At 43.2% G+C, this 26,406-nt stretch overlaps 2 protein-coding genes across 2 annotated transcripts in view; both read right to left on the bottom strand.

Annotated features, from left to right (window-relative positions):
- Nucleotides 1-525: 525 nt before the first annotated feature.
- Nucleotides 526-2,363, bottom strand: LOC115776538 (Fc receptor-like B; the record flags this gene model as incomplete). The annotated part of the gene is made up of 3 exons (XM_030724254.1): nt 526-555; nt 1,862-2,088; nt 2,168-2,363. Coding segments are annotated over 3 exons (453 nt in total), but the record flags the coding sequence as incomplete, so codon positions are not given.
- A 6,490-nt stretch (nt 2,364-8,853) lies between these two features.
- LOC115776537 (5-hydroxytryptamine receptor 3A-like) overlaps nt 8,854-26,406 on the bottom strand; it is a 74,594-nt gene continuing 57,041 nt past the window's right edge. Inside the window, exons 8-12 of the mRNA XM_030724253.1 lie at nt 13,646-13,806; nt 9,729-9,939; nt 9,476-9,646; nt 9,296-9,384; nt 8,854-9,084 (exon numbers count right to left, since the gene is read on the bottom strand). Coding sequence (XP_030580113.1) covers nt 8,854-9,084; nt 9,296-9,384; nt 9,476-9,646; nt 9,729-9,939; nt 13,646-13,806 — 863 coding nt within the window. The remainder of the gene's footprint in view (nt 9,085-9,295; nt 9,385-9,475; nt 9,647-9,728; nt 9,940-13,645; nt 13,807-26,406) is intronic.

Genomic DNA, 26,406 nt, shown 5'->3' with positions numbered 1-26,406 from the left:
CGGTGCTTTTTGCCTGAGATGTCAAGATTAGGTCATCTCATAGAAGATATCCTTTCTTTGTGACAAATCCAAGGGTAGACGTGTGAAACTGAGTGTTCAGAGCAGTTTGAAATCTGAGTTTTGGCTCGCAGAGATTATTCATATATAAACAGAAACAGTTCATAAATAAAGGAAATAAATAAGGAAAAATGAAATAGGTCTTCTTTTGTCTTTTTCTTGGATACCTCAGACTAAAGAGTGGCTGCTTTCAGCTGCTGTTTCCAATGTGTGGGGCATTTCTTAAGGTAAAAGTATGATCAGCCTGGCATTCTGAGTAGTACAAAGTGGGGTATAGAATAGGAATAGTTCACCGTTGCAGGAAAACAACTGTTTCCGTTCCAGAACAGATGATAAGATTGATATACTGGGCTTGAGTCAGGATGTGGTTAGCTTAGCTCTGTCAAAGGTGGAGATAGAGTTGAGCTGTACCTCCGCTTTGACTCGGTCGGTCGGCTGTTTGTCCGTGACTGACGTCTCCTGTTCTCACTACTGAGTAGACTGCTGCTGGATCAGTCTCTGCACAAGGAAACACAGAAAGCACAACAATAACAGCACTGTTACATTACAGCAATGGAGGACGCATCTTTATGAAGAGATATAAATAAATAGCAGCAGGTTTTTAAAAGTTTTTTTTGTTTTGCACTTCTTAATCCCACAACTGTGAAACAACAGCTGACTGCAATCAGCTCGTAGCTGTTTCTGCAGAAAAAGAGGGTGGAAATTATCTGATGCCATCATCTTTTGATGCAGACCACAGAGCACAAAGCAAACACTTTCTCACACATGAAGAGCATCGTTAGCCAAACCAGGAGACTCTGCGGTGAGAAGTTTCATCAATCTTAAACTGCACTTAGGTGGAATAACAGGAAGTAGCTGCTGTGGTTTTAAAACAGAACTGTACACAGGTCAGAGTGACTTGTTGGATGAAAGGTTTCTGGTTTTACCGTGAACACCAGTTGCTAGCAGGATCGGCAGGAAGACTTTACTGTCATCGTGACACTCATAAAGAGACTGACTGAAGAGAAAGCACACACATCTGAGTCGAACCTCTGCTGCTTTTTTTAATGCTTGGTTGTAGCACTGCCAAATGTTCTGTGGGCCACACCGTGGTCAACGTAAGGTGGACCTGTGGCTGAATCTACGTCATCTGTTAAGTTGTCTGGGTGGGCATACGTAGCAACCATCTCTGTCTACTGGCCAAAGCCCAATCTGTCCTTCTATGCCACATTGATTTTTACTCTAGATTTCTTCGTCATTATGTAAGCACCTTTCTAAAGTGTTCACATTTTGCTAAATGTTTGTCCTCAAACACAACAACCTTGAAAGCACCGAACACCAGCTCTTGAAAACAAACACACAAAATTACCGTTGTTTTGTCTGATTGGCTGTTGCTGATGATGCAATATTTTGATGTATGTGACGTCAGTGATGTCAGCGTGTTCTGCAGCTTTGTCTTGTGCTGCTGAAATGATCCAAATTTAAAAGCAAAAACAAAAGAATAAGTATGGAAAAAATATTGAAGTAAAAAAAAAAAAAACAGTTGTTTGGAATAAAAAAAATCAATCCTGAAATCTGAGTCTCACCTTCAGGTTTCCTGTGAACACATCGTCTCACCAGCAGAACCAGTAACACCAGTAGAACCACAACACAGACTGATCCAACAGAGGACAACACAGAGAGAAGAGGTGGAGGTGTGGTGGTGGGTTGGGCTGCGGTTGTAAGTTTATCTGCACAGAGACCCCCCACCTGTTCAGGTGAATACATGGATGAAATAAGAGGTGGAATCAGAGTGAAGCTCCTCACCTGTGACAGTGATCCAGCTGGATGGAGACTCTCCATGACCGCTGATGTCACACTTGTAGAGGCCTTCATCAGACCTGGAAACATGCTGGATGGTCATGTGACCTGTAGGCTGCTTCCTGATGAGGGAGCCATCTTTATAGAAAGCAGCTGGGAGGTTGGAGGGAGTGGTCTTTGTTTGACAGAGCAGAGTGACGTCATCTCCCTCCATCACAGGGAGGACAGGACTCTGCAGGATCACTGATCCACCTCAACACAGAGACAAACTACAGCATTTCATCCATTTACACACAGCTTCATCAACACTAACTCCACACACTCAGCTTACCAGAGACTGTGAGATTAACCATGTTACTGATGGCACCCTCTCTGGACTCACACCAGTAAACTCCACTGTCTGATGTGTAAATATAGCTGATGTTACAGGAAGAACCAGTTGGTTTTCCCCACCCATCTCCACACTGAGTCCTCTGTTGTTTGCTTGTGTTTCTCCTCAGAGTCCATCCAGCAGAGCTGTCGTCCTCCTCACAGCTCAGAGACACAAAGTCTCCTTCAAAGAACTGAGAGCTGCTGGGACTCACAGTCAGACGAGCTGTGAGGGTTACAATGAAACATGAAGCCAAACAGGTCATATTAGTGAGCATTTATCAGGTTGAAGCTGTGACAGAAGAAGGTTACTGACCTTGGTTTGTTGTGCAGCTCAGCAGTGAGATCAGAACTAAAGAGAAATGACACTCAGGTTGGTTTGAGGTGAACACAAAGAACAACTCCACACAAACAGCTGACAGACCCACAAACTCGTCTCTCTCTGATAGATCTGCTCATTTTAGAGTTGATGCAGCAACAAGTTTCAATAAAGTTTGGACAACAGTCTCTCCTGTTCAGTGTCACAGTAAAGTCATGTGTCCTCTGTGCAGCTGTGTTCATGTAATCAGTGAATGATTTGAGCTTTTCACTGCCTGCTGTGTTTCCTGGACTCCTGAGCAAAGATAAAGAGTCAGTTCAGACCTGCAGTTGGTCCTCATGGTATTTGAACTTGAATTCAGCCTGATTAGTTTTTCATGTCTTCTCCTCCATCATCAGTTATCAGGAGAGCAGACAGTCAAAGGTCAATAATTCAAACAAACACAGAGATTCTACTTACAGAGCAGACACAGCACAGATGTTTCCTTCATCGTCCTTCTCACTCATTTGAGCTTTTTTCATTTCTCTCACTGACACCAAGTAAAGCCCCGCCCTCTTCCTCTGAGCACCAGCTTTACTATTGGTCAAGAGGCGGGGGGGGGAGACTATTTACTTTGTGTACAAGTGCACACACACAATATCCCCCTCAGTGAGAGAGGCAGATATGAGCTGAAACACAGGAATCAAACCAGGGACGCTGCTGTTATGGAGCTGAACTGGAACCATTCACACACTGAGGCCCTCTGAACACATTTTAATGACAGCTGTGCAGAGACACACTGATGACTGACTGGAACACTATGATTCACATTTTAGATTAACACCATCCTCCCACAGGCTTTAGATATGGACAATAGAGGGAGCTGCTGGACTGTCAGCAACATTATCAGTAACAGCCTGCACCAAAACAACTTTACTCATCTGGAATTCGGCCTCCCCTTCCTGGCCTTGAGACAGCTGGGAAGTTTCATTCTCCTTGGAGTTGTGTAAACAGATGCTCTTCCTCCATCTACCCCATCTCCTGTGACCTCTGTGGACTGGTATCCTAGCGACCTGGCTACTGATGAACATTATTCCACCTCTTGTCAAAAAGTGTTGAGTCGAGGACAGCCCAGTCATTGCATGATAACTAAAATCTTAACCTGCATGAGACCATCATGAAAAAGGGGGTTTTGTGCCCCTTTGAGCAAAAAATGTTTTGAGTGCAGCTTACACTCTCTGATAATCATGAAAATGTAGAGATATTTTTGGGAAAACAGCTGATCTAATAAATATAAGCATTTTATTATGGGTTGGATTTAAAAACAGCTAACCAGCTGGAAGTACTGTGATAAATACTACATCAGTGCTAAAGCAAAAAAAAAAAACCTAGTATTCTACGTTTATTATTTAACTTAATTTCTGAATCCGCCTTCAGCTGCCAGACTGATGCAATTCATACCAATACCTGGATAATTATTTATCTATTTTTTAACCTTTATTTATACAGGTCGTCCCATTGAGACTCAGTTTCTCATTCGCCACAAAGACCTGTTTAATCATCCACAGCCTGTGGCTTGCTGAGCCTTGGCACCTGTGGGACATGGTTGAGGACGGTGAGAGTCACCCCTCCCTATTGCTCCCTACCGCTTCCCGCTGCTTCCCGCTGCTTCCTGCTGATTGCCACTGCTGCCCCTGGGGTGTTGGGTGCCCGTGGGTCCCGGGGTTCATGGCTGGATGTTTTGGCGTGGCTCTTGGCCCGCTCCCTTGGCGGTTGTGGCCTGGGGGTGGCTCGGGCCTCTTTGTCGTGGGGGGGGCTCTGCTGGGCGTCGGGCGGTTCTGGGGCACCTGGGGCCTTGGGGCCGCATTCTCGGCTGATGCGGGGATGCCGGCCTGCGGTGGGGGTTGGCTGCTCATTGCCTCTGTCTCTCTGGACTCTTGCCGTTTGACCGTGGGGGGGGTCTGTCTGGGGTCTCCCTCCTTCATCCTTTGGGGTGTGTGCACAGTTGCCATCTGGATGTGTGGCCTCCAATCTTCTGAGGTCCTGGTGGGTCGTGGTCTCCTGGGTCCTTCCCTGTTCGCCTCTGGATCACGGGGGGTGTGGTGTCAGTTTCTTGCCCCCATTGGTGAGTATGTTCCATGACAGAGGCACATACACACATTATTTGCAAGCAACGGCAGGATTGTGTGTGTGCGTGTATATATGTGTATGTGTATAGATATATGGATGTGTGTATGTATGTATGTGTGTATATCATCCTTTGTTTATTCTTTTCCCCCATTTGTTTTGTTTTCTTTTGTTTTCTTTCCTCTTTCTCACTCTTTTTCCTGCCCTTTCCTTTCTACTTGTCAGACCTGCTGAAAATAAATAAAATTAAACTAAAATCCAAATATTAACAAGAGTAGCCCATTGGAAAACTTACAGAGCTATTCTTGGAAAAGCAAATATGTTTGGTACACCAGAGCATTCGGATCATATTCCGATTACGAAAACTGCCAGACATGACAGGCTTAAAAAAAAAAAAAAAAAAAATCCTCCACAGCCTGCGATGGCGACCAAAAACAAAGAAATGATGCTGGATTCATCATCCTGTCACATCTGCTTTGGCTTCAGTGACAGAAAACATGTTTCTAGTGTAAAAATTAATAAAAATAAAAATAAAATAAACCACTGATTATGTTGATTTAGTAAAAATCATGATGAAAGATAGTGTAAGTTTATTCATCCAAAACAAGAACGGATTAAGTGTGTGGAGCTGGATTTAAGTCAAACACAGGAGTGTTGGAGGAAACTACAGAAACGTCTCACTGAACAAAACGATCAATGAAATGAATGTGATAACTGCACAGCTGCACTCATCTTGTTAGTTCACTCTGCCTGTCTGTGCAGTTTAACCAAGCTTCCAGCAAAGGATTATAGAATATTAATTTGTGCCCTTTAAAGTCACAGCTTTTTTTATGAATCCAAAGAATAAAACAGTTTACAGTTAACAGGGCAAAGTAGCATCTATGTTTTTAGCTGATTGTTAGGGTGCACACGGGGTTGGAAATAATAATCTTAACCTGTGATGCTTCAAAACTTAACTGTTTCTTTGCTCGTTTTGCCCGCACATTGAGCACTGGCTCCCCACAGGGCTGTGTGCTGAGCCCCCTCCTGTACTGCCTCTACACCCATGACTGCAGTCCGGCCCACAATAACAACCTCATCGTCAAATTTGCTGACGACACCACAGTGGTCGGACTCATCTCAGGGGGAGATGAGGCAGCTTACAGAGAGGAGGTCCTGAAGTTGACAGCCTGGTGTTCAGAGAACAACCTGGTACTGAACACCATGAAAACCAAAGAGATCATCATCGACTTCAGGAAGCACAGGACTGACCCAGCTCCCCTCTACATCAACGGCGAGCGTGTGGAGAGGGTCCACACCTTCAGGTTTCTTGGTGTCCTCATCTCTGCTGATCTCTCTTGGTCAGATAACATCACAGCTGTTATCAAGAAGGCTCAGCAGCGACTTCACTTCCTGAGGGTCCTCAGGAAGAACAACTTGGACTCAAACCTGCTGCTGACCTTCTACCGCTCATCCATTGAGAGCCTGCTGACGTACCATACTGTATCACAGTATGGTACGGCAGCTGCACTGAGGCAGACAGGGTCAGGCTTCAGAGGGTAGTCAAGACAGCACAAAGAATCGTTGGCTGCCCTCTCCCCTCCCTGATGGACATCTACACCTCCCGCTGCATCAGCAGAGCAGGAACATCATCAAGGACAGCTCACACCCTGGCTTTGACCTGTTTGACCTGCTGCCCTCTGGCAGGCGCTACAGGTGCATCAAAGCCAGAACAAACAGACTCAGGAACAGTTTCTTCACCAGAGCAATCACCACCCTGAACTCTCACACTCACCCACCGTAACTGTGCAACACCCACATCTCTGTGCAATATTAGATTATTCATACTGAACAATATCTATCACTCCTATAATGTGTAATATCCAATATTCACTCACCAAGTGCAATACTCACCATCTTCATTATTATATGTATACACTTATTTTATTTTCTTACAATGTATATATATTTTTATACATTCTCTTTTTTCTGTATTTTTAATACATTTTTATTTTCTGTATATATTTTTATACGTTTCATTTTTCTTTATATTTCATACATACTGTTTTATTTTCTGTATATTTTTAGATCATATTAGATTATTATATTTTTATTTTAGAAAGTTTGACTTTCTATTGCATGGCACTGAACAGGAGTAGCCCTCCAATCTCATTGTACATCCTGTGTAATGAATATAAAGGCATTCTATTCTATTCTATGTAATGATATTTTATTACTATATTAATATAGCATGAGGTTCACTTAGAAAAATAGAAAGAGCTGCTTACTTCCTTACTTTGAGTACATTTCAGAGCCTGTACTTTTACACTTTTACTTGAGTAAATAAGTTGACTCAGTACTTTAACTTCTACCAGGTTATATTTTAACACAAGTATTTGTATTTCTATTTAAGTAATGAATGTCTGCACTTTTGCCACCTTTGATAATAGTGAAACAGTCACTGAATTATGAGCTTTTTGAGGTTTTTAGGCTTAATAGAAAAGGACAGCTGTGAATCACCATCATAGTAATAGTAAGTAAGTACATTTTATTTATTTAGTGCTTTTCACAGACAGTAGTCACAAAGCACTGTACATGCAAAAACAACAACAGACAGTAATTAAACACTATAATATCTAAAAAAACAATAATGTAAAGCTAAAATAATTAAACACCATAATAGCTTTGAAGTATTCCTGATGAACAGTCAATCCCGTAGATTTCCACAGACGCTCTGATTTACGTCAGGAGCGCCGAAGGCCACGAGTTTGATTGTTTAACCAGGGTATGTAATAACTGACAGAGCAATGACTAGTTTTCAAAGGAGCAACCTGATGGAGAACGGTTAGGCAGTGTTCATTAAAAGAGTTAACAAGGAGCTCAACATTATCAGAATGAGCTGTAAAACTGAAAAGAGACGAAAACTCAGATAAAACAGAATCATCAATAAAGCTTAATGCAAACTTGGGGAAAAGATTCTGTATTAAAAGAAACATTAAAAGAAATTGATTTATGGTCACTGAAGACAAAACAATAGCAAGAAAGACCACTGAAGGTGTCACATAGATGGCTCAAATGTTACATGTAGTATGTTAAATTTGGTCCAAGGTTTGACCCTAGACAAGCCCCTGTTGCAATTCTATTTCTCATCATGTAGGAGGGCACAGAAAATGGAAAGCTAACCTCCATGATCACTACCTTCACATGAGGAAGGGCACTTTACAATTCAGTGTGTTGGTTGTCCAATAATACACATAAGGACATACAAACAGAGAAGAAGAAAAACATTTATTTTAGTGTTATAGTAGCATGCAGCTCTAAATGGCAATGACATGTAAATGAAGGATATACAGTACACACAAACTACATTTCTTTATATTCCCATGCATTTGCAGTTCATTGATCATTAAAAGACCTAAACTTTCAATACAATATACTCTGAATAATACACTGTAAACATTAACATTGTGTGCATTCCTTATCAAGTACATACAATAACTACTGAAACCTTTGTCATAATTAAGGAATATGTGATACGTGTATATTGGTGAGTAAAACATGCAATAACACTGCTCAAGGAATAGTTTGCTGAAACCGGTGTGAAAACACTCATGATTTGTTTTGACCGTTATGATATCACTGAAATGTAAAGCAAAACTTAATAAAACTGGGTTCTATTCCAGGAATTATGTTCAAACGCTTAGTTTAAAACTTAACTCTGAGCTGAATAACTTTGAGATTGGTGATGCTGAGGTTTGAGCTCGAGAAAGGCCGATCAGAGTGAGTTCAGTCAGCTGTAGGTATGCCAGCCCTGAGTTAAGCACAAGCATGAGAAAAAAAAGCCGTCATCAGTGGAGCTCCCACATCACGTTTTACTGTGATGACATGTTTTACCCTGGGAACTAGAAAATAATGAGCAGAGCGTCCAGGAATAGGAAGATGCATTAGTGTGGACTATGAAGCTTTTCTTTAAAAACAGCAGGGGAGAAACAGCAATAACCTCAGACAACTCTGTCATCATAGGTATAAAAGTTTTGAATTTCCTAATACTGTCTGTGGTCATTTACCCAACTTGGAATTTCATTAGAAGTTGGAATCCTAATTTCACATTTGATTTTTAAATCTAATTATTCAGCTGTAACCTGCCAAGGCCAAAATATGGGTGACAGAAACTGAAGCTAAAACTCTGGAAACGGAAGCTGATCAGAACAATTTACTGATGGACCTGTTTTTAAACTTTAGCCCTAATGGTCTTCAGCAAAGGCCCACAATGAAGCCATGACCGTTAAAAATGCAATGATTGCTGTCAAATAACAAATGACAAAAATCTTGTTGATTTTTTTAACCATTGTGGTCCAGTAGCCGGGCTTCCTGCTGCTGCTGCTGAGCAGAGTCACTGTTTTCCGAGTCTCCCACAACTCATCTGAGACTTTCTCCAGAGCAGAGGACACTTCGGTCAGTTTACTGCTGCTATCCTGAAAAAGGATTCGCAGAAAGGTAATTAACAAGATTTTAGTGGGCCATATAAGGTTCACTGATTGCTGCTACATTGTTTCCACTTTGATTTAATACAAGTGTTTGCATTTGATATACATGTTAAGATTGAGGATAATCTCTCTCATGCAAACACAATTCCTTTCGAAACAAAAAGAAAAAAAGAAAATCCACCTTAAAAGCGATTCCAACCTTTTGGGTCACAGATGACATACACACAGATGTTTCTTCATCAGCAGATACTTCACAGGAAGAGGCACAGGGATTACATCTCTTCATCTCTGGAATAAAGACACAAAGATGAGTGCAACAAAGCAGAAACTGCATACACAGGTGTCCACTTTGTGGAATGATTGCTGTGATTAAGTTCACCTCTAAAACAGCTGTGGAAGTTGGGTCTGTCTCTAGAGTTCTCAGCCAAGCTCCGTTCTCCATCTGTCTCATCATCTTGGGCTGCAGAGTCTTTCTCAATCAGATGCATCACCAAAATCGTCTCCAGGAGGCTGAGCAGCATCAGAGCAAAAATCCCAACGCAGTAGACAACTGAGGAGAGCAGGCAGCATTATTAATGTGGATGAATCACTATTGATTAAGTCACAATGTGCCATCAAATATGCTTCTTTACCTATTAGTGGAATACTGTCTGAAGAGCTGGGCAGAATATCATTGAGAAGAAGCTGCATCACTGTGACAGCGAGCAGGACAGTGACCTTGAAGCCGAGTTTCTCACCCCCACTGTCTGAGATCAGGAAGGAGGCCAAATCCAGAACCAAGAAAAATAGTATTGGAAGAATGAAATTGGCAAGGTAGTGGACAGACCTCCTCTTCATGTAAATCTGTGAAATGTTGTCCCAGGTGGTTAATTCTACTGTATGTGCAGCAGAGCCATATACTGCATCATTAAAACATCAAGCAAGGAAAAAAGCAACAGAAACAGATTTATGCTGAAAGAAGTAATGATGTGACTATGTATTCAAATACTACTAGGAAAGGAGTTTTATAACTTGTGGGTGGTGACAAATGTGCCAAACCATGGTGAATGGAATGAAAGGCTGTGAGCTACAGTTAGGTAGGTAGGATGTGAGAATTGATACAATTTCTGTAGTTTTGCCTCAGTATATCACCACAGTGCATTAAAGAAATTAAAAGATTAATTTCAGACTTTCAATTTTAAGTTTTTGTTGTTAATTTTACAAACATTTAGCATCAACCATTAGGAACTGCTGCCATTTGTTGTGTATTCAGTTACTTTACTTCAGCACTAGGTGTTGCTGTAACTGTTTTATACACAGCCCCTGATCTTCAGAGTCTCAAAAGTAAACCAGTGACTGACAAATAGTTCCTTGGTTATTTCATGGCAAAGTAAACAGTTGATTCCAAGTGTTGAACTTGTATTTGGTAGCTTGTCACTGGAACTCTCAATGAGGTTCAAAGAGATGTTGAAGCAAGTGAGCGAGGCCATCATTATGCTGAAAAATCTACATAAACCACAGACTGGAAAAACATTGGGGGGGCAAATCAATAATTTAGTTCATTCTTTAAAAAATAAATGCATTGGCCAACTCACCAGCACCAAAAGGCTAGAAAGACCACAGAAAGCAGCTAAAATAAATGATTGCAAATGCTTTACAACATCTAACCAAGTCAAGAACTCTCTTGAGGTGGAAAGATTGAGGTTTTCAAAGTCAAGGGTTTACCAGAAGGTGCAAACCTCAGATTACACTGAGGAACAGGAAGACCAGATTAGACTAAGGTGTCATGTAAAAAAACCTCCACAGTCCTGGAAAAAAAAAAATCTTTGGACAGATGACCCCAAGATTAATTTGTAACAAAAGGATGGGAAGAGAAAAGTATGGAGACAAGAAAAGAGACAGAGCTTGTGATCGGACACATAATACCACATCATCTGGTTAGGGTTAGGGTTAGGGTACCCCTAACCCATGGTGGAGGAAATATTATGGCGTGGCTAAAATCCAGTCTGGTACTATACAAAGGAAAAGTTAAAAAAAAAAAATTGTGTCAGTGTCTAAAATATGTATTATGTAACTGTAGGCCAGAAAGAAAAGTATCAGTCTGTTTTTATAACTTAAGATATTTTAAACATTACAATACTCAACACTTTAGTCACTGTTTTTACATAGGTATGCTCTCAGACATAATTGTGGCTCCTTGAGTGTGTGGTTGCACAAGCTCTGCTGTATAATATTACATATGGCCACTCAGTTTTTTTATCTAATCATTTACAGTTTACATAGCATAAATAATTGGTTAGCCACAAATGCACATTATACTGTGCTGGTGCATCTGCTATCACTCCCCCTTCTTCTCATCTCCTCAGTCTTTCTGTATGTGTGTGGCTTTATGTAGCCAGAGTGCCAGGCTGTGTGTTACTGAGCATGTTTGTGCCTGTGTACCTCTGTTCATCTTTCTGTTGCAACAGGCTGATTGGTGAATTGAGTGTGTGAAAGTGCAATCACTGTTCTAAGCTATATACGTGTTGTTAATGGTGATTTCTGTGTCTGTGATACCAAAATTGTAGGAACACAGCAAAATTGTCCCAGGATGTGGTAGATAGCAGGACTCAGGAAAAGACTGGTTTACTGTTCATAAAACCTGAATACACAGAATCCTTTTCACCTCACATTAGCAAAGACAACTGATAATTAGCATTGGTTAACATCAGAGAAAACATCTGATTTCAGAACATAACATTACCCACTTTCAACAGTATACTGTGCATAAATAACACTGCATTGTCTTTAGTGCAGTAAGATGGCTGCACAGGCACCGCCAGATGATGAGGTGCACTAATCATTTTTGATATATATATATATATATATATATATACACACACAGTACCAGTCAAAAGTTTGGACACACCAAAGATTAATACCAAAGTCATCCAAAGTATGAAGAAATACACACGGAATTATTTAGTAAGCAAAAAAAGTGTTAAAACAAACCAAAAAATGTTTTATATTTTAGATTCTTCAAAGTAGGCACCTCTTGCTTAGATGACAACTTTACACATCTCCCTTTTTTATCAGTTAGCTTTATGAGGTAGTCATCTGGAATGGCTTTCAGTTTACAGCTGTGCCTTGTCAAAAGTTAATTTCTTGCCCTCTTAATGTGTTTGAGACCATCAAATCTGTTGTGAAGAGGTAGAGCTGGTATACAGTGAATAGCTCTATGATCCAAAAACATTTCAAGAACAAGCGATAGAGTCGCAAAGACCATCAAACATTATGATGAAACTGGTTCTCAATAGGACCACCCCAGGACAGGAAGACCAAGCGTTAGACCAAACATTACCAGCCTCAGAACCAGCAAGTTAACAGCACCCCAACTTAATGCTTCACAGAGTTCAAGTAACACACACATCTTAACATCAACTGTTAGGAGAAGACTGCATGAATCTGGACTTGATGGTCAAACTGCTGCAATGAAGCCACTTCTAAGGACGTCTAATGAAGAACAAGAGGAAGAGAATGGCTTTGGCCAAGGAACACAAGGAATGGACATTAGACCAGTGAAAATCTGTCCTTTTGTCTGATGAGTCCAAATTTGAGATTTATGGTTCTGAAAAAAGTATGCCGGAGGACGTGAGATGGTATGGGGGTGCTTTGCTGGTGACACTGTTGGTGATCTATTCAAAATCCAAGGCACTCTTAACCAGCATGTCTACCGCAGCATTCTGCAGCAACATGCCATCCTATCTGGTTTGCGCTTAGTGGGACCATCATTTGTTTTTCAACAGGACAATGACCCCAAACACACCTCTAGGATATGTAAGAGCTATATGACCAAGAAGGAGGGTGATGGAGTGTTGTGTCAGATGACCTGGCCTCCACAATCACCTTGGGATCTAAAACCAACTGAGATGGTTTGGGATGAGTTGGACCGCAGAGTGAAGGCAAAGCAGCTAACAAGTGCTCAGCACCTCTGGGAACTCCTTCAGGACTGCTGGAAAACCATCTCCAACAGACTTGAGGCGACTGTTTGTTGTGATTTGGCGCTATATAAATAAAATTGAACTGAATGAGAGATTACCAAGAGTGTGCAAAGCTGTAATGAAAGCAAAAGGTGCCTACTTTGAAGAATTTAAACTGTAAGACATATTTTGGTTTGTTTTACACTTGTAAGTTTACTACAGGATTCCTTATGTGTTCCTTCATAGTCTGGATGACTTCAGAATTAATTTACAATGTAGGAAAAAAAAAAATAAATAAACATTGAATGAGATGTTGTGTCCAAAAGTCTGACTGATCCTGTACATACTCATTTTACTTAATGCATACAATATTTATCTTATTAATAAATGTAAGTACATCATAGCTAATTCTCCATTGCAAACTTGGCAAAGCAAACATTGCCCTACAACTGAACTGAGCCTAACCATTGCAGCATGGGCCAGTACAATCATCATTTTTTGGAGGAAACTCACATTATCATGTCTTGACTTGGCACCGAGTGCGTATAGTAGACAAATACAGGTTAACAGAATGGTTTTCTTTTATGAGTTTTTGCTTACTGAATACATACCGTGTAAATGAGTCTAGTTTTGTTGGAGCCAAAATGCTTAACAGTATCAGATATGAGTGACATGTTGATGTACACCCACTCGTACTGCGTATGCATGTCGCTGTCAAACCACTGTTTCATGGAAGTTCTGCTGTGAGGCGGACTTAAGAATATATCTGCATCTGAAATAGATTATAAAAAGAAATGTGTTAAATGTGAGCAGATCAACAAGGAATATATTGTTCCTGCCCCCCCCAAAAAAACAAAACAAAACAAAACAAAAACATAGTGAACAGCTGGATTTAACTAAGTAAATAGGCAAGAGCCTTCCACTGGATTGATGTCATATGTTCAACATGTATGTTTTTAGTAATCATTTTTATCACTCATATTTTTATTATTTTATTATTTATTGTCTGAGGCACCTAGAAAGGAATGCATTTTAAATTTCGTTGTGCAACTTCTGTGTACAATGACAATAAAGATTCTGATTCTGAAATAATGATGGTCAGTTAACTACCTGTTATATATTGAATGATCAGTTTTTTCCATCAATAGATGGTTTAGAATAGAATAGAATAGAATATCCTTTATTGTCATTGTGCAGTGATGTGACAACGAAATTATGTAAGCAATCTATCTAGTGTCTTTAAAAAAATAACTAAAAATAAATAACAGATCAAATTAAAGCCGCAAGCGGCGTTTACGGCCCTCGCTGCCTGCGCGCCCGCCAAGCCCCACGCAAGCCGCCTGTGAGCCCCCGCGAACCCCCAGCGAGCCCCCTACGAGCTCCGCAAATCTCCTGCGACCTGCCTTCCTGCGAACAACCTGCCCTGAAAACAGCCTTTAACCCACCTGCGATCCCCCTGCAAGCTGTCAGAGAGCCACCTGTTCTGCCACATGTAAGCCCCATTGGCAAAAGATGAAAATCTTGGCAAGGATGGACATGATAACACCGTTGAATCTATCTATTTGACTGTCGCGAAGTTTTCGACCCTTTTTCATGCATTTCAGAGAACCTAAATGTGATTCTCACCATCTAATGCTTTTGTTCCATCTGTAGGGGGCACTAGTGCAGTTGTTGCTCTGAATCCATGAATCTACCTTAAGTCTTGTGCAGTACATACGAGAAAAAAAATGGCAGGCAAAGTACTGAAAGAGTGCGTGAATGATTGCGCAATACGTGTGACAAGGTTGTGGTTTCTCCATAGCGACGTGATCTTGACATTGGGGTGGCGGTCACGGATGCAGCGTGAAAAATACACTTGGTCTAGTGTGACAAGAGCATTGAATAGAATAGGAAGCCTTCGATAACTGTGTATGCCCTATGTCTCTAGATGATGTTGAGCCATTTTGGGATTAGTGGGTCAAATGCCCTAGGAGCTTTAGATTCAAATACAAGGTGAGCGAAATTGCTGACTTGGCAAAAGCCAAATTTCAAGGCAAGCTAGGGGACTTCCTGTGGGTCGTACAGGGGTGCCTCAAGAGGATTATTTGTTTGTCCTGCCATGATCTATGTGTGACGAGAATGTCATGGCTCTAGGGCAAACTTGAATTTGGCTTCTCCCATAGGGGCCCGAAAAATGAAATTTCCAGGGGGCAGTGTGGAACCGCATTTTAGAGTTCGTTTTTGGCGACCTGACCTCTATGCAAAAATTGGTGACTTTTCGTGCATGTCCAGGGGGTCAAATTTGGGTTCAAAGAGAGAGAAAGAATAAGAATAATTAAAGCCGCAAGCGGCGTTTTACGGCCCTCGCTGCCTGCGCGACCGCCAAACCCAGCGCGAGCCGCAAGTGAGCCCCCGCGAACCCCCAGCGAGCCACCTACGAGCTCCGCAAATCTCCAGCCAGCCACCTGCGAGCCCCGCAAACCCCACTGCATGCCGCCTGAGAGCCGCTGCTCCTGCAACCTGCGACCTGCCTTCCCTGCGAACAACCTGCCCTGCAAACAGCCTGCAACCCACCTGCGAGCCACCTGAGATCCCCCTGCAAGCTGTCAGAGAGCCACCTGTTCTGCCAAATGTAATCCCCACTGGCAAAAGATGAAAATCTTGGCAAGGATGGACATGATAACACTGTTGAATCTATCTATTTGACTGTTGCGAAGTTTTCTACCTTTTTTCATGCATTTCAGAAAACCTAAATGTGATTCCCACCATGTAATGCTTTTGTTCCATCTGTAGGGGGCACTAGTGCACTTGTTGCTCTGAATCCACAAATCTAAATTAAGTCTTGTCCAGTACATAAGGGAAAGGAAATTGCAAGCAAAGTGCAGAAAGAGTGCGTGACTGATTGCGCAATACGTGTGACAAGGTTGTGGTTTCTCCATAGTGACGTCATCTTGACATTGGGGTGGTGGTCACGGCTGCAGCATGCAAAATAGGGCATAGGTCTGATTGACTTTTCTGATCAGGAGTATCTGAAGAACATGTAAAAAAATTTTCATGCATTTCAAAGAAACTAATGCGGTGGACCTCCATACAAAATTGCAGTTTCTTCTGTAGGGGGCGCTATTGCAGCAATCGCCATTGTCTCTCCACTTATGGATTCAGTGTAGGTGTGTTCATAAATGATTCCATTTTGGGGCAGATCGGGCAAAGCACGTGCGATTGATGGCAGGAAAGAGGACGGGAATTTTTGGTCAAACGAACGCCAAATTCAGGGGCATCATGTGACAAGCCCGTTGAATTGAATACGAAGCCTTCGATAACTTTGGATGCCCTATGTCTCTAGATGATGCAGAGCCATTTTGGTGTTAGCGCGTCAAATGCCCTAGGAGAAGTTCGAGTAAATATGAGGTGTCCAACAGTGCAAAATTGGCAAAAAACAGAGTTTCAAGCCAAGCTAGCGGATTTCCTGTGGGAATGTGGGCATGGGTCTCATTGACTTTTTTGATCGTGCTGGGGTACAGAATGTTTGTCTCGAATTGCATGCATGTCTGAGAAAGTAAATTGTTGGCTCCCCATATAAACGCAACGCACATTTGCGGTGTGGTGGCGCGTGTGGCGTGCAAAATTGGGCATAGGTCTCATTGCCTTTTCTGACCAGGAGGATCTGAAGATTGTGTAAAAAAATTTTCATGCATACCAGAGAAACTAATTTTGTGGACCCCCATACAAATTTTCATTTTGTTCTGTAGGGGGCGCTATGGCATCAATCGACGTGGTTTCTGCACTTATGGATTCAGTGTAGGTGTGTTCATAAATGATTCCATTTGGGGGCAGATCGGGCACGTCCCTATGAGGTCAGGGGTCACTGGCGACCGCGTCCCATGCGACCGTGGGGATTTTAACGCATTTTGGGGTATGTGGCATAGTGAATCCAATAGGCTCCTCGCCGAGACTTCTTCGGCTCGGGCCTAATAATAATAAAGAATAATGGAGAATTCGAGCAAAAACAATTAGGCGTATTCGCAGTCACCCCGACGCATACCTTTTCGGAAACGTGCCGTCCTGACCCACGTCCCTATGAGGTCAGGGGTCACTGGCGACCGCGTCCCATGCGACCGTGGGGATTTTACCGCATTTTGGGGTATGTGGCATAGTGAATCCAATAGGCTCCTCGCCGAGACTTCGTCGGCTCGGGCCTAAAAATAAAGAATAATGGAGAATTCGAGCAAAAACAATTAGGCGTTTTCCCAGTCACCCTGAAGCATACCTTTTTGGAAACGTCTCGTCCTGACCCACGTCCCTATGAAGTCAGGGGTTACTGGCGACCGCGTCCCAGGCGACCGTGGGGATTTTAGCGCATTTTGGGGTATGTGGCATAGTGAATCCAATAGGCTCCTCGCCGAGACTTCGTCGGCTCGAGCCTAATAAATAAAAATAATAATGAAGAATTCGAGCGAATCCAATTAGGTGCTTTCCCAGTCACCCCGAAGCATACCTTTTCGGAAACGTCTCGACCTGACCCACGTCCCTATGAGGTCAGGGGTCACTGGCGACCGCGTCCCATGCGACCGTGGGGATTTTTGCGCATTTTGGGGTATGTGGCATAGTGAATCCAATAGGCTCCTCGCCGAGACTTCGTCGGCTCGGGCCTAATAAAGAATAATGGAGAATTCGAGCAAAAACAATTAGGCGTTTTCCCAGTCACCCTGAAGCATACCTTTTCGGAAATATCTCGACCTGACCCACGTCCCTATGAGGTCAGGGGTTACTGGCGACCGCGTCCCAGGCGACCGTGGGGAATTTAGCGCATTTTGGGGTATGTGGCATAGTGAATCCAATAGGCTCCTCGCCGAGACTTCGTCGGCTCGAGCCTAATAAATAAAAATAATACTGAAGAATTCGAGCGAATCCAATTAGGTGCTTTCCCTGTCACCCCAAAGCATACCTTTTCGGAAACGTCTCGACCTGACCCACGTCCCTATGAGGTCAGGGGTCACTGGCGACCGCGTCCCATGCGACCGTGGGGATTTTTGCGCATTTTGGGGTATGTGGCATAGTGAATCCAATAGGCTCCTCGCCGAGACTTCGTCGGCTCGGGCCTAATAAAGAATAATGGAGAATTCGAGCAAAAACAATTAGGCGTTTTCCCAGTCACCCCGAAGCATACCTTTTCGGAAACGTCTCGACCTGACCCACGTCCCTATGAGGTCAGGGGTCACTTGCGACCGTGTCCCTTGCGACCGTGTCCCATGCGACCGTGGGAATTTTAGCGCATTTTGGGGTATGTGGCATAGTGAATCCAATAGGCTCCTCGCCGAGACTTCGTCGGCTCGAGCCTAATAAATAAAAATAATAATGAAGAATTCGAGCGAATCCAATTAGGTGCTTTCCCAGTCACCCCGAAGCATACCTTTTTGGAAACGTCTCGACCTGACCCACGTCCCTATGAGGTCAGGGGTCACTGGCGACCGCGTCCCATGCGACCGTGGGGATTTTTGCGCATTTTGGGGTATGTGGCATAGTGAATCCAATAGGCTCCTCGCCGAGACTTCGTCGGCTCGGGCCTAATAAAGAATAATGGAGAATTCGAGCAAAAACAATTAGGCGTTTTCCCAGTCACCCCGAAGCATACCTTTTCGGAAACGTCTCGACCTGACCCACGTCCCTATGAGGTCAGGGGTCACTTGCGACCGTGTCCCATGCGACCGTGGGGATTTTTGCGCATTTTGGGGTATGTGGCATAGTGAATCCAATAGGCTCCTCGCCGAGACTTCGTCGGCTCGAGCCTAATAAATAAAAATAATAATGAAGAATTCGAGCGAATCCAATTAGGTGCTTTCCCAGTCACCCCGAAGCATACCTTTTTGGAAACGTCTCGACCTGACCCACGTCCCTATGAGGTCAGGGGTCACTGGCGACCGCGTCCCATGCGACCGTGGGGATTTTTGCGCATTTTGGGGTATGTGGCATAGTGAATCCAATAGGCTCCTCGCCGAGACTTCGTCGGCTTGGGCCTAATAAAGAATAATGGAGAATTCGAGCAAAAACAATTAGGCGTTTTCCCAGTCACCCCGAAGCATACCTTTTCGGAAACGTCTCGACCTGACCCACGTCCCTATGAGGTCAGGGGTCACTTGCGACCGTGTCCCAGGCGACCGTGGGGATTTTAGCGCATTTTGGGGTATGTGGCATAGTGAATCCAATAGGCTCCTCGCCGAGACTTCGTCGGCTCGGGCCTAAAAATAAAGAATAATGGAGAATTCGAGCAAAAACAATTAGGCGTTTTCCCAGTCACCCTGAAGCATACCTTTTCGGAAACATCTCGTCCTGACCCACGTCCCTATGAGGTCAGGGGTCACTGGTGACCGCGTCCCAGGCGACCGTGGGGAATTTAGCGCATTTTGGGGTATGTGGCATAGTGAATCCAATAGGCTCCTCGCCGAGACTTCGTCGGCTCGAGCCTAATAAATAAAAATAATAATGAAGAATTCGAGCGAATCCAATTAGGTGCTTTCCCAGTCACCCCGAAGCATACCTTTTTGGAAACGTCTCGACCTGACCCACGTCCCTATGAGGTCAGGGGTCACTGGCGACCGCGTCCCATGCGACCGTGGGGATTTTTGCGCATTTTGGGGTATGTGGCATAGTGAATCCAATAGGCTCCTCGCCGAGACTTCGTCGGCTCGGGCCTAATAAAGAATAATGGAGAATTCGAGCAAAAACAATTAGGCGTTTTCCCAGTCACCCCGAAGCATACCTTTTCGGAAACGTCTCGACCTGACCCACGTCCCTATGAGGTCAGGGGTCACTTGCGACCGCGTCCCATGCGACCGTGGGGATTTTAGCGCATTTTGGGGTATGTGGCATAGTGAATCCAATAGGCTCCTCGCCGAGACTTCGTCGGCTCGGGCCTAATAACTAGGTACATACATACATATGAATACCCTGCCCCACAACCCACCCTTTAAATTACACAACTCTGTTTCCCCCCACTCCACACTTGCACTTATTTACACCTTCTAATATTTAGAGCGTTATTTAGAAGTGTAATAGCCCAGGGAAAGAAAGTGTCTCTGAACTGATTTGTCCGGCTCTTCAGAGCCCTGTATCTTCTGCCAGAGGCCAGGAGGTTGAAGAGAGCTTGACTGGGGTGGGATGGATCGCCCAGGATCTTCCTAGCCCTGTTTAACCCTCGGGAGTTTGCCAAGTCATCTAAAGAGGGCAGGGGACAGCCAATTATTTTCTCAGCCATTTTAACAACGCTCTGCAGGGCCTTTCTGTCCCTTGCAGTACTGTTAAGTTGTATTATCCTACTGCGCATGTGTCGGAGGAGGGAGTTCGGAGAGCGCAGGGGGTGCTGGGTTGTTGGTTTTGTTTATAGCAACCATTAAAGTGCGTACTCTAACGTCAGTGATGTGGTTATTGAATTAACATTGGTAGCAGAGGATGGCCGCTGCTGGGAATTACAAAGTTCCTCCATCGTTCGATGAGAAGACGTCTTCACAAGTTGGAAAAATGAGATTGAAATCTGGAGACTCGTTACAGGCTTGGACAAAAAGAAGCAGGCTCTAGCGGTTACCCTGTCGCTATCAGGAAGAATGAGGGAAAGCGCGCTGGAAATCGCGGAGCAAGACCTCAACGCCGATACGGGAATGACTGTTCTTTTGACCAAGCTGGACTCAGTGTTTTTAAAAGAAGAAAAGGATAGACAGTACGAGGCTTACACGGAGTTTGATCGGATCAACAGACAGGGCGACACATCCATGATGCATTAAATTATCGAATTTGAATGACGATACAACAAGTTACGTAAGTTCAAAATGAAACTGCCAGATGCAGTGTTAGCATTCAAGCTCCTAGAAACCGCAGGGCGGTTAGGGCTAGAAGAAGGCAACACCGCCTTCTTCACCAAATACACAGGCAAACGTGAACGGAGTTCAAACTCAGAGCAAAGCCCAAGAATAGCTGCAGGAACTAATCCACTTGACAAATATGGGAGAAGAACTAAATGTGCAATATGCCAAAGCACTTATCACTGGGCAAAGGACTGCCCCAACAAAAAAGAACATGTAAAACTAACAAACGTTGAGGGATCAAAAGATGATGTGGAAGAATGTAACATTACTCTGTTTTCAAACGAATCCTTCTCTGATGCACACATTTTCATGGTAGAACCTTTAGGATCTGCTGTGATTGACACTGCCTGTACAAGAACTGTGTGTGGTGAAAAATGGCTTGCAGATTATGTAAGTGGACTACCCCAGAGAGAATTATTAAAAATTAAAGATGAAAAGAGTACAAAACCCTTCCGGTTTGGGGATGGAAAAATTGTGCAATCCATAAGAAAAGTGACTATTCTGGCAAAAACTGGAGAAACTAGATGCAAAATAGAGACAGAAGTGGTTCCAGCAGATATACCGATGCTTTTGAGCAAAACATCATTGAAGAGAGCAAGTGCCGTTTTGGACATTGCTCAAGACAGGGCAACAATGTTTGACCAACCTGTAAAACTTGAACTGACATCTTCTGGACATTATTATGTAAGCTTAAGAAAAGAAATGAACAACAATGAAAGTCAGATTGAAAAAAAAGGCGACATCAAATGATGAAGATGAAATTCTCATCGTGACAGAAAACATGACAACAAAGGAAAAAAAGCAGTACTGCTAAAGCTGCATAAACAATTTGGACATTCCTCAGTTGACAGATTGCAAAAACTTGTCCTGCTCAGGCAACATTGATGAGGAAAGCATTACAATCCTGAAGGAAATTGTAGAAAACTGTGAAATATGCATTCGATACAGTAAACTAAAACACAAACCTGCATTGGGTTTACCCATGGCTGCAACATATAATGAAACCGTAGCTGTGGACCTGCATGAGCTTGAGCCAGGACTGTGGTATCTACATGCCATTGATCATTTTACAAGGTTCAGTGCAGGAAGTATTATCACCATGAAAAGACCCAAAGAGATAGTGAATCACTTTATTCACTGCTGGATAAGCATTCGTGGTCCACCACGCAGACTATTCAGTGACAATGGAGTTGAATTTAACAATGAAGAAATAAGAAACATGGCCGAACATTTTAACACTGAGGTTAAAACCACAGCAGGATACAGTCCATGGAGCAACGGCCTCCTGGAAAGACACAATCAGATCCTCACTGAAATATTACTTAAGGTAAAGAGAGACAACAAATGTGACTGGAAAATGGCTCTGGACTGGGCTTTGATGGCAAAAAACTGCATGCACAATGTACACGGCTACAGCCCCTATCAACTTGTCTTTGGACAAAACCCAAACCTACCTTCAGTCCTAACTGATAGACATCCAGCATTGGAAACTAATGTCAATACATGGATGGGTCATCAGACTGCAACACTGCATTGCATGAGAAAGGCTTTTGCTTAGGCTGAATGTTCTGAGAGGATATGAAGAGCCCTTCGAAAACAGCTGCGGACCACGGAGTGGAAAGGTCCAGGCGTGGTTATTGGCCAAGATGGCGTAGTAATATTTGTCAGGCATGGTCGAACATATGTCAGAGTACACCAGTCTAAGCTAAGAAAAGTGAATGCAACACAAGAAAAACAGGAAGAAACTAAGAAGGAAAATCTGATCAAAACGGAAGAAAAAATTTTTGAAACACCAGCAGCAGGACTTGATTTTGAAAGTGAACATGAGGAGGTGACATCAACAAGGGATGAACCACATCGCACTACAGAAAACAACGAATCCTCCTGTGAATCAGTACAACCTGGAGAGGGTGATCTCCCACTGGCACACTCAACAACCGTCAGTGAAGGACTGAAACTGAAAGCTGGACAAGTAGTTAAATATACAGACAAAGAAACAGGACAAAAATATTCTGGAAGAATAACCAGCCGGGCAGGAAAGGCCAGTGGGAAACACAGAAACTGGTACAATTTGGAATACAGTGAGCCAGAGGAAAAAGCTGGATCCACAGGATCAGTTGATATGGGACAAATAAACAACCTTGAAATAGTTGAAAATGTCAAGTCAAACACCGACAGCAACAGAGATGAAATATTAGTGGTGAACGAGGATATTTTCTCACATGCCAAACAAACTGAACTTGACAACTGGAAAACAAACAATGTATTTACAGAGGAAAAAGATGAAGGTCAGAAATGCATATCAACGAGATGGGTGTGCACACTCAAGAAAACACAAGTGGGCATTGTACCCAAAGCTAGACTGGTTGCAAGAGGCTTTGAAGAAATAAACACTCAAGATCTTCCTAAAGATTCACCCACTTGTTCCTCTGAATCCCTGAAGATGGTCATAGCCGTCATATGTCAAAATAAATGGAAAATGAACTCCATGGACATCAAAGCAGCCTTCTTGCAAGGTAAAGATTTAACCCGGCATGTGTATATCCGTCCACCTCAACAGGTAGAAAGTGAAGGATTTGTATGGAAGCTAAATAAATGTGTGTATGGCTTGGCAGATGCTTCCTTGTTCTGGTACAACAAGGTGAGAGAAACCATGCAGAAACTGGGAGGCACTGTGTCAAAAGTCGATCCAGCTGTCTTCTACTGGCAAGATGACTTCTGTAAGGTGACAGGAGTCCTTGCATGCCATGTGGATGACTTTGTATGGGGTGGTTCAGACATGTTATCTTCAGCTGTTATCCCCAAACTGAAAGCTGCTTTTCAAGTTGGACGAGAAGAACATAACAGCTTCAACTACATTGGGATGGAGGTTCATTCTCTGCAGAATGAAATAAAAGTACAACAGCGTGCATACATAAAGAACCTACAGCCCGTTCTTATAGATCCCACCAGAGCACCACAGCGGGAGGCTCCTTTAACAAACACAGAGATGGATATGTTAAAATCCAAGATTGGACAGATTCTGTGGGCAGCAAGACAGAGCAGACCTGACATCATGTGTGACATATCCATCTTGGCGTCAAATACAAAACATGCTCCAATCCAGACATTGCACTGTGCAAACAAACTGGTCAGAAAACTTAAATCCGAAGAAGTTACCCTGAAGTTCCAATACCTGGGAGACAAGAAAAACCACAAGTTAGTGGTGTTCAGTGATTCCTCAATGGGAAACGTCTCGGATGGAGGGACACAAGGTGGACATTTCATCATGCTGATGGGAGAAGATGGAAAATTTTCACCTATATGCTGGCAGTCAAAATGGATCAAGAGAGTGGTACAAAGCACTTTAGCTGGAGAGACTTTAGCACTTGCAGATGGAATTGATAGTGCTGTCTCTCTAGCTACACTCTATGCAGAGCTCATGGTTGGTGATGGCACACACAATGTCCTGCCCATTATCTGTGTAACAGACAACCATTCCCTTCTTGATGCTGTAAAGTCTACAAAATCTGTAACTGAAAAGAGACTTCGACTTGAGATCAGCGGCATCAAAGAACTTATGGACTCAGGGACAATTCAGAAAATCATATGGGCATCTACCAAAGAGCAGCTTGCTAACTGCTTAACAAAAGTGGGAGCATCTGCGCTTGGACTGCTGAGAGCCCTTAGTGAGGGGGAGTGGCAATTTAAAGATTAAGTTCAAATAAGTAAAGTTAAAATGTTGTTTTAGTTTGTTCTACATTCTTTAAAGAAAGAGGGGAGATTGTTAAGTTGTATTATCCTACTGCGCATGTGTCGGAGGAGGGAGTTCGGAGTGCGCAGGGGGTGCTGGGTTGTTGGTTTTGTTTATGGCAACCATTAAAGTGCGTACTCTAACATCAGTGATGTGGTTATTGAATTAACAGTACAGCCAGCATACCACACTGTGATGCAGTACCCCAGCACACTTTCTATTGTGGAGCGATAGAAAGTCCGCAGCAGATTTACCTCCAGGTGGCATTTTTTTAATAGTCTTAAGAAGTGTAGCCTCTGCTGAGCCTTGGCAACCACTGCTGATGTGTTGGTAGACCAAGTTAGGTTGTCAGCCACATGCACCCCAAGAAACTTGAAATAGGGGACTCTCTCCATGCAGACACCATCTATCTGCAGTGGGGCATGACCCACAGTCTTCTTCCTCCAGTCCATCACCATTTCCTTGCTGAACAATCTGGTGTTCAGCACAAGATTGTTTGCTGAACACCAGGCTACCAGCCTCTGAACCTCTTCCCTGTACTCTGTCTCATTGCCATTAGAGATGAGACCCACCACCGTTATATCATCTGCAAATTTAATTATGATATTTGACTGGTGATGGGGGACACAGTCATGTGTGTATAGAGTGTAGAGGAAGGGGCTTAACACACAGCCCTGGGGTGAGCCGGTGCTGAGCGTTCGGGTGGAGGATCTGGAGGTCCCCACTCTCACTGTCTGTGGACGATCTGTCAAAAAGCTGTAGATGCAGTCACAGATGAGGGGAGGGAACCCCAAGTTGGTCAGCTTCTTGACAAGAATGCTCAGCAGAATGGTGTTGAATGCCAAGCTAAAATCAACAAAAACCATCCTGATGTAATTCCCATTTTTCTCTGTGTGACTAGCAGCAGCATGTATGACAGTGGTGATGGCATCAGCTGTTGACCTGTTTGCCCTATAAGCAAACTGATACTGGTCAAAGCTCTGGGGGAGGCAGGATTTGAGGTGGTGAAGGATAAGCCTCTCAAAGCATTTCATGACCACAGAGGTCAGTGCCACCGGTCTGTAGTCATTGAGGCTGCTTATGGGGGCTTTCTTGGGCACAGGAATAATTTTTCTTTCCTCATGATACAGACATGTTCCAAAATGATAATGCCAAGATTAATTGGGCTCAAATTGTGAAAAAGAGTTCTCTATAATTATTGTATGGTCTTTACAAAGCACCTTGAGGCAACTGTTTGTTGTGATTTGGTGCTATATAAATAAAATTGAATTGAAGTAATGGTTCAGGGAGCATGAGATCTTTGGAATGTGCCGGAAAAGACTTTACTCTAGATCTGGGCACTGTAAGGCCAGCAGGCCACATCAGGCCCTTTGGTTGTCCTTGACAGGCCCATATCAGGTCAATGGAAAATTAGGAAATAAGTAAATATGTATACATCATGCTGGTTGACCAGTTTCAGCCAGGAAAACAGCCGTTATTGAACTTAAAAACAGAGGATGGCTTACTGTTGCCATTCTCTCTGAAATGGCTATTTTTGCATTGTATTATACACCAGGTAACAGTGATAAAAATTAACCATGTTATTTACAGAAGAGATGCACTGCCTGGTGAAGACTTTCATAAGAAAGTTGCAGTTTCTTTTAAGCCAACTGAAGAGCAACTTTCTTGCCAGCACTGAAGATCTTGGTTCTCTTTGGATCTATATAACAAATCCAGATACTGATCCTCTCAGTGATGATTACCTGTCTTCTGTTCTTTGCATTTCCACCTCAGATCTTGAACCTGAATTTATGGGTTCAAACCC

This window comes from Archocentrus centrarchus, unplaced genomic scaffold (genome assembly GCF_007364275.1).
Source record: "Archocentrus centrarchus isolate MPI-CPG fArcCen1 unplaced genomic scaffold, fArcCen1 scaffold_33_ctg1, whole genome shotgun sequence".
NCBI classification, from domain to species: domain Eukaryota; kingdom Metazoa; phylum Chordata; class Actinopteri; order Cichliformes; family Cichlidae; genus Archocentrus; species Archocentrus centrarchus.
This window is presented reverse-complemented; position numbering and strand designations above follow the sequence as displayed.